Genomic DNA, 13,776 nt, shown 5'->3' on the forward strand with positions numbered 1-13,776 from the left:
TCAGTATCAATTACGTGCTCTGTTTAAAGTGATCAAGTTGTTACTTCCCCCAACAGTATCAAGACGTTACCTAGCAACCAGTTGATGAGACTAGAGGAAATGGTCAGTTATAAAGTCTTGAATGATAAGGAACCAAATTCTCGTACCAAAGTTATGTAGACAGGTGTTGCAGTTAGAAGGGAGAATTCTGAATAAGATCTACATTTTTTGATTAAAATGTTTCTGAAGAAATTCCGATCTTATGGAGTATAAGTCTCCAATCCAACCACTTTCGGATTTTTACCCAATGGATGTTACGCAGATGCCAGTGAAAGTAAATTTCAAGGTTAAATTATCAAAGAACAACAACAACAAAACAGATACAAAATCTTTCTTTCTTATACTACCAATCGAAGGACTGGGTTTTGCTCTGATCAAAAAATGTAATTTGTTGTGTGTTTTATATCTTTAAAGAACAAATCGCATGGTCCCCTTGGAAAACTTGTGAAGGCAGTGATGGAAATCTTTGTCGATGCCAATTTCGTCCCTGCCAGGACAGGCAAAACTCCTCCTGTCAGGGTGGATATGAGTTACGATTTGAAAACTGCACAGGTTTGCTAAGGATTTTCCTTCTCCTTCTACGCGTATTTTTTATTTTCCTTTTCTTTTTGTCCTAAAATTACCGCTGAAACACTGATGACTCACTAATAACTACACAATTATAGATAGTAGCGGGGAGGTGCTGGAAATGAGTGATAAACAGGCAAATTCATTCAGTTCCGATGGAGGCTAACTATTCAACAGTCGCGTTGATCTCTCCCTGGAAACTGGAACTATTTCACTCGCAATTAATGTTCAAAAAGATGTTGATGATTTGTTTACCTCCCATGGCCGATTTTAGTAGATTTTTTGGGTTGTTGTTTCAGTGAACGTTATTGTCGGATCTGAGAGAGAGGAATGGGAGAAGTATGGTGTGCAACACGGCAACTGGAGTGCATGGGATACTTGGACGGATTGTGAAACAAAGCCATGGGTTGGGGTAAGAAAGCGGACAAGAAACTGTACTAATCCGGTCCCCAGGAGAGGAGGGAGACCGTGTGTAGGAGAGGCTGTGCAATATGAGTCCTGTAACTTGGGAAAACACGGTAAGAAGTACTGGTAAATGGTCTTCTGTTACTTTAAAGTTACAGCACTTACTGGTTAATAAAAAATGTGAGTCGTTTAGTGCGTATAGTTAAGGGTTATGTTAAAAAGTAATGTCTAATTTCATTGGTCTTCATGGTTTCTCGTAATGACTCAGCTAAAAAGCTGAATTTTTTACAAATTTTTGTGTGAGAGGAAACTTTTGTGTTCGGAGAAATTTTATATCGTTTACCTTCCCAAGCGTAAAGAAAAATTGATGTTTACCTTAAGCTTGCTTTTTTTTAGTTAACTTTGAGGGCCAAATTTTTGGAAGCATCAATAGAAACAGCAAAACAACAACAACAACAAAAATAAACAACATCAACAAAAGTGTTCAGACAAGTCGTTGTACCTGTAAAACGCCTATTTGACAAAAAGTCGCCCGAAACTCCTTTTGTGCGTGTGTGTGTGTGTGTGTTTTTTTTTTTTACAATTTTTCCTGTCTTTTGTTTTTTCGTCGATCAGAGGTGGAAAAACGGCTGTTAACAAACCCAACAAGATCTTTAAACCTATCGGAAAACAAGGGTGTTCATTTTGAAGTGATCTTTAAAACCACTGGATATAACATATCTAACATCAGTGTTGAAATACTCAACAAGACATTTGATTGCGAGAAACAAAGAGATCTCTGTGGAGGTAAGAAGTGTTGTGGAAAGTGAACACAAACTTCATCACGTCATTACTTCATTGCATCATCATGTCATTACGTCATCACGTCATCACGTCATCACGTCATCTTCTCCACCAATCAAATGCAAGTCAAAAATCATTCACGAGTTTGTCACCTGCACTCTTCTGTGCCAAGCACTGCTTCAAAGTCATCGGCTTAACGTGTTAAGGCGTGTCTTAATCGTTCGCGCGTCTTTCTGCAGATCGCTCCATTTTCAGTTAACGCAATGTTCTGCTGTAACCACTGTGAAAATGGTTATTACATCTTCACGAGATAGCAGGCAGAAAATAGTGAGATCTTCTTCTGTTTGGTTGCTGGTCTGTTTTACTAGTAAGGAAAAAACGCCCTTGCGCACAATAAGGCTTTGTGCAATGCAAGTGGAGAGTAAAGTTAACTGCTAGTGACTGTTTAACCGCAAGCTATATGCATGGTGCAGCTAATATTTGAAGAGCTATCGGGTAAAGTTGTGATATTTTTCCTGTGTTAGAGGGAGAATGGAAAGCCTGGTGCGATTGGGGTCAGTGTTCTGGGGAAGGATTTCAAATAAGAAGAAGAGATTGTAAAGTGGAGCCTTGTGTTGGGGAAAGGTTACAAGAAAGAAGCTGTGAACCAACTTCACCCAGCAACTGTAAAGGTCAGCTGTAAAGATTGACTTTGTCGTAGACTATATTCTCGGTGTGATCTGCAGTATAGCCTCGTGACTTGAACCGCTGGACTTACTCCCGCAATGCGCTGCATTAAGCGACAAGGAGAGTTGAACTCCTTGTATGGAATGCTTGTTCCCCATCCCAGGCAATTCGCCTGCACCCAGTCGTATTCTTGGGCGGAGAGAGAGGCACTGTGAGTGTTGAATGTGTTGCTCGACAACCTGACACAGTGAATCGGCCAGGCATCGAACCTGGACCTCTCGAAGCGAAATCCAGTGCGCTTCGCATTAGGCTGCTGCGTGTGGGGTCTGGAGCAGCGTTTTTTAAAAACGCTATAACTGAAATGATGGTTCTTTGGTACCTCGCAAAAGGCATCTTTTTTTCATTAGGCGCGGCTTTTGGAGCATCTACCTACCTGCGTAACGCATATTGAATGTTTCGCGCAATGTTAAATGGACGATAGTGGTGTTAGATGGTTCCTTAAAAGGCTTTGTTTTTTCGCGGTTAGGTGAACTCGACACTAATAGCTGGGACGTGTGGTCTGTGTGCGAGTGTAATCATGATCTAAAACTGCCTGACGGGAGTGGTGTCAGGTCTCGGCAACTTAAGTGCCGAAGGGACTGTCCCAACTCAGTGGAATGTCCTAATAACGTCCAGTACGGAACTTGCAATTGTAGTACTGGTAAGTTGAATATCTGAGATGGTCTCCGCAAAGTTTGCATCAAAAGCGTGAGACAAAAGGAATAAACTTTTCAGAGAATTTTTATTAAGTAAAAGTTTTTCGAAGCAGGACACACGGCTTGTTCCAGACATTTTACCTATCTTCCAACAGCCATTTTGTTGTTGTTGTTGTTGTTGTTTTTGCTCTGGGCTAACTCGATTTGAGTAAATTTTCGTCACTATTCGAGTCTTCGTCTATGTGAGTGAGTGAGTGAGTGAGTGAGTGAGTGAGTGAGTGAGTGAGTGAGTGAGTGAGTGAGTGAGTGAGTGAGTGAGTGAGTGAGTGAGTGAGTGAGTGAGTGAGATCAACAGCAATTGTGATAGTTTTGCACATCTGGATGTGATTTTTAATGCGAATTGTTACAGGTGTGAGACAGATTTCATTAATAGATATGTATTTTTGGATTGCAGCAGTTTCCGGAAGGCGAACTGACTCGGAAGAGACTGAAAGATCAAAGTTTGTAAATGGTCTCGCAATCGGGCTGTCAGTTGGCCTTGTGGTGGTGATCATCTTGGTAGTTCTGGGTATTTATTGCGTTAAACGAAAACAGAAGGAAGAACCATCATCATACAGTGTTCCAAAAACTCCTGAACGTAGTCCTAAAAGTGATTGTCACTACTCGCCAATAATAAGAGAGAGTGGTGTATCCACGAGAGGTCGTCCATCCTCAGAAAGTCAGAGTAAAGAAAACAACCGAAACACTAGGAAAAATACGTGTCTAGAGTTTAAAGGGTTTATTCTGTGCAGAACAGAGCGTGCTCCGAGCGAAAGTGTATAGCTTAGGGAATTAGACGGAGATTTTGTTTACAGAAAGGACCCGCTCTAGTGCACCTCGGTCAAGGCAACCTACGACTGTCAACTGTCGCGCAATTTATTTTCTGAATTCGATGGGCTGTCACTCCCACACAGACCTGTTTGTTGTTGCGCGAGAGGAGGGGGAAGGGGCATCAGCCCACCCCACCCTTCTCTGGTCGGAGGACTATCAAATATCACGGCTCAACGAATTAGATCAAAGAGTAGAGGTACTATTCTCAGTTCAAAGCAGATGTCGTCGAGCTTCAATGCTTGGTTCAAGGGAATGGAAAACGAGGCGTTTCCCCGCAGCTATGGAAAAAATTGTTTCGTTGTGCAGTATGATTGCAAGTGGGTAAGTTACTCGCCTGCACGTTCCAGATTTTGTGGGCAGGGTCGAAGAGGAGCAATGGAACGCGTTTTGAGCAAGCAGGGCTGCATACTGGTGAAGCGTCTTCAAAATATAGTTAGACGGTTGTAAATACTTTTAATATCTTTTGGATTCCCTTCCCATTTATAGACTGGCTAGAGCGCATGATTCGTTTCAAAACTTACCAACATTTATCAGCAATTTGGTTTGATGACGTCTCGATATTGCACGATTATTAAAACTGTTTTCCTACGGAAGACTTCATTCCGCTCTAAACGGGCGTCAGTTTTAAGCTTTTTTTTTGCAAAAAATTTAATTTAGATGGTGTACGAGATAGTTCACCTTTGGGGAAAAACCGTATATCCTATATCGTTCGTGACATATCGTCCAATGCGCAGCGTTTCATAAATACGTTAGTAAAGGATTATTCATCTATTTATTGTGTAGATAAACGTTTAACATTTTTTTTGGAATTGGAGGAAGTCCAAATTTCTCGCTTAAATTCGTCATGTGTAGCTAATTCTATATATGACCATAAATTGTTTTTATATTACATAGCATTTTGTCTAATAAAAGAAATAAAACGCTGGAGAATGAATAGCCATTTTGCATCTTCTGGTCACGTAACCTGTTCCACCCGGAAACAAAGGTGTAACTGGCAAGAAGCTAATTTTTATTTTCGTTAAGCTGGGAATCGGATAAGGAGAATTAAGAAAAGTCCTGTTTTGCTGCCTGCGAGCTAAGTGAATCCGTGAGTTAATGAGGAGAGAATTCTCATTATTTTTCGCATACGATGCGAAAGTGAATCCTATGGATTTGCTTATTTCATTCTAGAGATTATATCTTCAGTAAAGTTTCCGCAAAGATGAGTAATCATGATTGAACAGTATGAAATCACAAAAAATTAACTAGTTAGATTGGAGGAGGTCGTGTGACTCCAAGGTGCAAAATTGTAATCTTTTGATTTTTTGTGTGTCTATATCTCTACAAAACAATCCTCGTTTGTGTTAATTATATTGAGGGGAGTTTATTTTTTTAGAAAAGTATATGAGAAGGGAGCACTGTCGCATTTATGATATTCAGATAGAGGAGGTCTCTGGCGAAAACCAAGATTGTTTTAATCATCTTTGTTTAAAAACCACGATTATCAGCTGTGGTCGTTAAACGCACTTTACAGGCTTCCCGATTGGGTTTGTAGTAATTATTAAGAACGTAGAAATACCTGGTTCTACGCCGTCTAACTTTCTCAACGAGGGTAGATCTGGAAATAAAAAGCAAGAAATGTTCTTCTCTACTATAATCGCATTTATTAGAGATTTTTTTTCATGTAAAGGAACCTCATAACATTGCTCACCGAAGGGAGATAAAGTTTGAATACGTATATATTTAGGCTGTTTGATTATAGAATTTGCCGTGTATTCAGTTTAAGGCACTCCCCAATCGGAATTGGAATTTTTTTTACGTCTCCCAAAAATCTCATTTGATTACTGTTATCAACTGTTGTGTATTATTGAACAAAAATTAAAGTTTACCGTAACTTGTCTCGTGTAAGCGTTGCTTATACATTTTATAAGTAGTAGGATAGTCGAGGAAACAACGCGCCCGCGACAATTTTCTTGCCCCCCGCGTTAATTTACCAGCGACCCGCCACAAGATACCCACGACTATTTATCCGCGACCAACGACCCGCGATGATTTACCCGCACCCCGCTACAATTTACCCCGACCCGCGTGAAGTAGGTCCTCAGAGAGAAACCGTCGCCAGATCACGCAAATTTAGTGTTTGTCAATGTTTTCCGCGACCCACGACAATGTGCCCGCAGAATTACTCGCGATCCACGACAATAAAATCCTCCCTCGGGGATACCATTTTCAGACCACGCATTATTAAGAAGAGTTGGTAGAGTGCACTCGAGGGGAGGAAGGTGTGGAGAAAGATAAGAGTTTACTGTTTGTCTTTGAGGTTTTACTTATTTTTTTACCGAACTACACCATCAATTTAAAAACGTATTGACCTCGTATCAGAAGTTGCTTTTTTGCCGTCGGTATCGAAATGTTACGGAAATATAACAGGTTCTGGATTGTGGGGCTCAAGGAAGGTGCATTTTGCTAAGCGAAAAGTTAGATTACTCGGTTTGCTGAATTTCTCTGGTTTGGTTTGACATAACTCACGCAAATAACGGCACCTCGAGCTAATAGTTACTAGGGGCCGTTCCCGTACCGTGTCTTTGTCAGGAGGTCAAGTTTATTACGGTTTCTTAGGGCATATGGAGAACCACGACGCATAGGTAAACATGACACTCTTACTGGAAAATATTAGAGTTAAGCTGCAGAATGTTATCTTGGTTGGTTCTCGAATTCGAGAGCAAGATCAAGAAACAGTTTATTTCTGCACTGTGGCCAGAAGATTTTAGCGATAACTTAAACTAAATGTACTGAAAATTTAACATCGGGAAGGCAACAGAAAACCTACAACGCGTTTAACTTCTCCGACTTCTCCTCGTGCATGCAATTGATCAATTCTCATGTCTTGCAAGACTATCTTTGTGGTAAAATCTGCTGGTGTATTTCATAAGTTTCTTCCACCTTTGCTTGTAGAGTTAACGCATCAAGGCAAAATTTGGCAAAATGACTTCGCGCACTTGTTCAGTTTGGGGTTTAGTGATATACTTTTAGTTAGAGAACTGCGTAAATCACTTGTCAATAAAAACCCAGTTTGTCCCGTTGCCTGTCAGCGGAATGCTTTACATGTGTTTTAGGAAATTATCTTGGTGAGGAGGAAAAGGATGAGGATGAGGAAAATCGAGCAAGGCTATCAAATTATACTGAAGTCTTTCTTTGAAAACAACAATAGCACTTGCTCGTGTCTACGACTTGAAGGTCACTTCAATGACAAATTGCTTAAAAAATTGCAAATAAAAAGAAACTATTTTGAACTGAAGAGGATTATTTTCTTTTACAAGGTGAACATTCAGTAAAATAATTTTCCATGAAGATAAATCAAAGTTACATAAAAACTTTTTTGCGCGCTCAAGTTCCATTTGACCTGGGTTACAAACAAAAGCCGACAGTAGAAAAAGTTATTTTTTCTGTCAGAAGCAACATGAAAAGTTTTGAGCTCAGAATTCGCAGTTAAATAGGAAAAAAAAAACATTCAAATGCGGGAAGGATAGTGTCTCTCGGCCATGAAAAAATTTCATTGGAAACGCTATAACCCTTTGTGTTGCTTCTCTGTATTTTAAAGCCGGAAACATTATCTCTGCAAAAAAATTTGAATCTGGAAGCGAAACGTTTTTAAGAGTTATGTTCGATTTAATTTTCGAAAAAGGAAAATTGAAATTTCATCTTGAGAATTTTTTAAAATACAAAGGAAAATTGGTAATTAGTCTAGAATTTTTTGCACGAGGTAATGTTCAGAAATTTTTGGTAGGAAAAATGAAAAACGAAACCTCTTTAATTTTATGTAAAAAAGTTGTAAGGAGAAACTGCGCAAATTGGTCCAAATTTTCCCGCCAAAAGTCACTTTTTGAATCAATTGAGTAGAAATTCAATTAACGAATTAAGATATTACAATATTCCATTTTACAGTTGTGAGTTTGGTTGCCAAGCCTTTGAACAGGAATGAGGCTAAGGGTGACCTTGTTATGATACAAACCTTGCTGCTTTTCAAATGCAAATTACTTTGTTATCATGCTAACTAGATACTGGTCTCTATCACATCAAGGTCACCTTCAGCTTCACTCCAAATTAAAGGCTTGGCAACTAAGCACACAACTGTAAAATGGCCTATTGAATAAAACTTACCAAAGGAAACACCATCTAACTGGCTTACTTCATGAGACAATAAAGATTACGAAGAATATTATTTCAACGAATCTTGAACAAATACCGAAGACACTTCACAAGCAAAGAAGTAATTTTCATCGGTAAGATATGAAAGAAATACGCTCGAAAAATTAAAAAAAAAAGGCGCCTTTTCTTTATTTTAGAGTCTTTTTGCGGGAAAATTCAATCATTTTCAAATAGATGTTATAGAGAAGCAACCGTCAATTTAACTGGCGCATGCTTGTTTAAAGCATTCTCATGATCAGTGATCTGTCAGTTTCCGAAATTTTCAACACGTGGAAATACGTTGATGACATAACAGTATCCGACACCATTCCCATAGAGCAGCAGAGGAAGACACAGACTGCAGTCGATCAGGTGCACGATTGGTTAAAGGACAATCTATTTCAGTTAAACTGTGATAAGACAGAGGAACTTACCATCTACTACAATCCTCAACGACCACCGTTTCCAAGGGCATGTGTTAACGGAGTTCCTATCGAATTAGTACAACGCGCCAATTTACTCGGACTTACGATCAACTCTAATTTAACTTGAAAGGATCACATCGAAGAACTTGTTACGAAATCGTCTCCAAAACACTATTTTCTTGTTCAGCCCAAACGGCGCATGTCCCGTCAAAAGATCTTGTAGCTTACTACTGTGGATGTATTACATCTGCATTAGACTACGCATGCCCAGTGTTGCATAACGGATTACCTAAGTATCTACGAGTTGAACTAGAGAGTCCAGACGAGAGCTCTCTCGTGCATTTTCCCGAGAATATCATACGCAAATTCCCGTCAGCTTGTCGGAATAGACAACCTACGAGATCATCAAGAAAAACTGACATTTTGCCTTCACTACACAACCGAACACACTCAAAGGTTGAGGCATGGGCGCGTTGGTCAGCCAGGCCCAAGATAGATTTTAATTGTGACAATGAATTTACAACAAAGTGGATAAGAGATACATCAAGTAACATCCTACATGCGCCAAAGCCGGACACGTAAACCCCAAAAACCTCTTGTTAGGAAAATAGGGACCGTGTACCCCCGACCAACTGCAGTGGCGCCACCTTTGGGGTTTTAAGGTTGATCTATAAACAATGAAGAGAATGAAGAAAACAAATCATATCAGGCTAATTACACAATAAAAATAAACCTTATGGGAAAGTGCTAGTGGCAAGGCTGACCGTAGAATGCCACAAGTTTCTCAACGATCTCTTCTTACAAACATACTACCCATGAGCCTCCGCGTACTACGCTCGCACCCAGTTCTCTGTTCCGTGTCGGCAAAATATTAATTTATGTCAATACCGATTATCACAAATTACATATTTTGCCTTCACTACACAACCGAACACACTCAAAGGTTGAGGCATGGGCGCGTTGGTCAGCCAGGCCCAAGATAGAAAGCTAAAGGTAGGGCTTGAGCTCAGAGAAACAGAGCCTTGGAAACTTCTAGCCTACTGGAAAGAGAATCCTTAACATAAATGTTCTTTGCTGTGACTGAGGCCCAGCGACCATGGCGCTGAAGATTCCTCTCCGAAATGCCAGAGCTGACAGCTAAAGTAGCTACACCTGACCTAGCTGAATGAGTGCTATACTTAGAGATATATGGTACAATATTCGCGAAAGACTTCTTAAAAGGACTGCCTATAGGTAGAATAACAAATCGGCTTGTTTACAGAGATAAGGCGCTTGTGATTGCCCGAAGCTGAAATGGCCCTAAAAAGATACTCGTCTGAATTTTCAGGAATCTGGGCCTTATGCATATACAGCTTAAGTAAAGAACAGGGACACGTGATAGATGAGGACTCAGCAATAACGACCGACCTGCCCTCCCTCAGTTGGTCCGTCTTGCTTTTCTCTATGCTGATTGTAATGTAACCCTCGTTAAACTGAACATCTCTGCTACGCATAACGCATAACTCGGAACTTCTAAGAAAACCGGAAAATGCGAGAATGAACATAACTAAATTTCGTAATTGTAAAAGGTCTTCTAGATTAGTCTCTGCAGCAAGGACCTTGAGGTGGTGGGCGTCCAGGGGCTCCTTTCTATTGACTATTGGCTGACTGGCAAGGCGAACAGCTCCTTCCTTTACGGCAATAACAGTAGGGTGTAATGTTGGAGAGTCTACGCCTGCAAGAAGATGTACCCACTTGAACGCGTAAAAGGCGCAGTTGATGGAAGCGACGGACTTGGACGACCCGAAGAGGTGTTGCAAGTAGAGGGCACAATCGATTGGACTGACTGGAAACTCCGAGGTACCCAAGACATCACTAGCAAAGGGTCTCCACTTGTTAAACGCCCTCAAGTAATTTGCGAATGTCCCAGATGCTCTGGAAGCAAGCACGGTAGATTTGAGATTCTCCATTAGCTGATCCACTCTCGGGGAATTTTGGGCCTCTGAAGACCAGAAAACGGAAGTGAAGATATCTAAGGATAAAAAAAAAAAAAAAAAGAAAAAAGGGACAAAAATCAATGAGACAGGCAGCAATGCACACAATGCTGAATTACATTCAACTCACTGTCATCACTCAGGAAGACCACTTTGCCGATCAAGCAATACACTTCTGCGTAAAACGATACAAGAGAAAAAACCATGCTATTCTAGTGGACGTACCCCTCTAGGGCGTTTGCACAATGCCAACAGAAAATACCCCTCTAGGGTACAAAATGAAAATACATATGACAAATCGCCCCTCTAGGGCCTCTCCTGGATGCCTCTCTAAGGCCTAACACGTTTAACTTAGAAAATGATTATCAACAAATAATAAGTACTTCTCGCAAATATAATACGCCTTATCGGTACATAGTGGAGACAGCAGCGAACTCTAGCCCGAATGGAATCAAGCACAAGGAACTAGAAAACTTTTACAAGATAACTCGGAATCTAATCAGGGAATGATGCTAAAGACAAGACGTAGAGCTAACGAAACGAAAGCCAATGGCTTGCTACCAAAAATAGAGTTCTTAGCTTTTCCTCAAATGAACAACTTAGGAGAGTTAGGCAGGATAACCCAGTCATGGATAAATGTACTCCAATGGAAACCATCCGAACACAGGATGAGCCAGAAGTGGGCTGACTTCCAAAGGGGAGCGATCAGAGTTCCTTGAGCACAGCACAGCTCCATATGCTTAATAACTTTACACGTTAAATACACAGGGGGACACAGCCAGTTATTATGATGAGACCAATCCTGAGAAAACGCATTAACGCCACTCGAACCAGGCTGGTAAAACCTTGAATTAAAGCATTGGACTTTGGCATTGTAGGAACAAGCGAACCTATCGCAGGTATGTGGACCCCATAAGTCGTCAAGAACACTGAAGACCGTATCGTTGATCGTGTAGTCGTCATAATCAATGAAATTGCTTATATCGTCCGCCGCACTATTTAGGTCTCTTGGGATGCATTGCATATCGATGTTAATAGCACTAAGCAAACAACTACGATGGATATCCATTGCAAGCTCTTGTAATGCTGGAGTCTTAGACCCTGAATTAACGATCCGGACAACGTTCTGATTATCCGTAAACCACGCGACTGTTTGGGCTCTCAATGACTCCACGAAGGCTTTCACTGATAAAGACACGGCTAACAACTCTCTGAATGTAGAACTTTGAGCTTTCTCAAAATCTGCCCAGTTTTGATGGAACATCTTCCCCTCGAACTCGATGAAACTGCCGCAAGCTGAGCCAGAAGCATCGGAATAGACGATCTTCGAAGGCTTGTGCCTGACAGGCCAAATAGGTATGCCGTTAAGACTTGCCGCATTAGACTTCCAGAAAACCAGCTCAGCCAGAGCTTCAGACGAAAGACGAGCGTAAGAGTTCCAGGTTTGCGCGGTATTGATGACTGCGAACAAATTTCTAGACATAAGCCTAGAGACATTACCAACGCAGGGGCCAAGAGATATTATTTTTCCGCAAACAGAGGCAAGCTTCCGAACTGGATGACAAGACAAGGGAATGGCCAAAAGAGTCGCTAAATCTTCTTGTAAACTGGTAATTCGCTTAGCAGTGGCAGAAACTTCAGAAGTGGAAGTATTGAGAACGGCTCCGAGCCAAGTAATAACCTGAGTGGGCTTCCAAACACATTTAGTTTCAATAGACAAATCCTCACACCTGAATCGGCATTTGTAAAGGAACTGATTAACGTGGCGAAGGTCTAAAATTAGACGCTTTTCGCCTGATTTTTGAACAGATACGGACAAAGGATTGATGATAACAGGAGCTTCAAACACTTCAGTGACGCAATCGTTGATAAAGAGATCGTTAATGGCACTTTCGACAAAAGGAGCCTGCTCCAAAGCCGAACTGTTATTTTTAGCTGTGAAGGGCGGAGGAATTTGGAGAAGCGGTAATTTATAGCCATAATCAATAACATCCAGGATAAATTGAGGGGCGTGAATGTCGTTCCAGAATGCGAGGACTCCACGTAGCCGTCCTTTAACGGACGAGTAATCATCGCCGGATTTAACCTCGAAAGAATTTCCATTGACACGAAGAAAAATTAATTCATCGCTATCCTCAAGAACAAGGCCTTGTTCCAAATCGACGTCCGAAGTGAGTCATTTGGGATTCTGACCGGTATTAGAAAGAACATCAAACCGCAAATTAGGGCAGAAAACCCTCCAATGCCCGGGTTTGCCACAAGCAAAGTACAAACCAGAAGACGAACTCTGGGACGAAAGCTGCGGGTTTACACGCGAAAACAAATTGGGTAGCTGTGAGGCGGAAAACTGCGGAGATGTTGAAGTCGATGTAACATTACTTCATTGCCGGGTCGAGCGAGATGTGAAACGCTTCGTGGACCTAGCTGCTCTGGATTCGGCCCTGTATATCTTTTTCTCATCTTCTTCGTCGTCTGCGAGATCATGGTGCTTGTATTCGAGGACCGTCGTCCACCCGTACTGTGATTTATCAGCCAGTAAAATTAATTTTTGACGCTCTTGAAGCAGCTCCATACCTTTATCCAAGGCTTGTTTGATCTTCTCGACGTCGTTCCTTTCGAGGGCAATCTGGGCGTCTTCAATAGCATCTTTAATAGCTTTGTTAGCTTTGTACTGCTCCTCGTTGCTCTTTTTGTTGAAGTGAGGAACGGAATCGCGTTTCAACCTTTTAATCTCTGACATCTGACGCCTGCTTCGTCCGTAACTAGGCAAGGAAAAGTGATGAAGACAAGAAATAAACCTTATGGGAAAGTGCTAGTGGCAAGGCTGACCGTAGAATGCCACAAGTTTCTCAACGATCTCTTCTTACAAACATACTACCCATGAGCCTCCGCGTACTACGCTCGCACCCAGTTCTCTGTTCCGTGTCGGCAAAATATTAATTTATGTCAACACCGATTATCACAAATTACATTTTGCAACTCTCTCAGTGGACAGCTAACAACCCGTCTAACAAGATCCACGACTTAATTCCAGCCTCCAACAAGCCAGCATACAACCTCGTAATGAAACGGAAATATCAACTGCCATCCACCAAAACGAAGGGATCGGCTGACTCATTTATTAATAAGCGCAGCAACGAAGTCATGTATAATTAAATAATAAAATGGATTTTTATACTTTTTTAT

At 41.2% G+C, this 13,776-nt stretch overlaps 2 protein-coding genes across 28 annotated transcripts in view; one reads left to right on the forward strand and one right to left on the reverse strand.

Annotated features, from left to right (window-relative positions):
- Nucleotides 1-5,902, forward strand: part of LOC113665420 (semaphorin-5A) — a 32,174-nt gene extending 26,272 nt beyond the window's left edge. For 14 of the 27 annotated variants that reach the window (XM_089182182.1, XM_027181093.2, XM_089182190.1 and 11 more), the window contains 6 exons: nt 454-591; nt 906-1,124; nt 1,627-1,797; nt 2,319-2,465; nt 2,987-3,160; nt 3,610-5,902. In XM_089182182.1, coding sequence (XP_089038308.1) covers nt 454-591; nt 906-1,124; nt 1,627-1,797; nt 2,319-2,465; nt 2,987-3,160; nt 3,610-3,977 — 1,217 coding nt within the window. In that variant the 3' untranslated portion in view covers nt 3,978-5,902. The remainder of the gene's footprint in view (nt 1-453; nt 592-905; nt 1,125-1,626; nt 1,798-2,318; nt 2,466-2,986; nt 3,161-3,609) is intronic. The other 13 variants (XM_089182198.1, XM_089182202.1, XM_089182200.1 and 10 more) reach the window with 3 other exon arrangements.
- Nucleotides 5,903-9,074: 3,172 nt separating this feature from the next.
- Nucleotides 9,075-13,423, reverse strand: LOC149040345 (uncharacterized). Its single transcript, XM_089182207.1, has 2 exons — nt 13,165-13,423; nt 9,075-10,628 (listed from the first exon to the last, which is right to left on the reverse strand). Exons 1-2 carry the CDS (start codon nt 13,328-13,330, stop codon nt 9,832-9,834), a joined length of 963 nt encoding a protein of 320 aa, XP_089038333.1. The 5' UTR covers nt 13,331-13,423; the 3' UTR covers nt 9,075-9,831.
- Nucleotides 13,424-13,776: the final 353 nt, after the last annotated feature.

Source organism: Pocillopora damicornis, chromosome 9 (genome assembly GCF_964200805.1).
Source record: "Pocillopora damicornis chromosome 9, jaPocDami1.2, whole genome shotgun sequence".
Lineage (NCBI taxonomy): Eukaryota > Metazoa > Cnidaria > Anthozoa > Scleractinia > Pocilloporidae > Pocillopora > Pocillopora damicornis.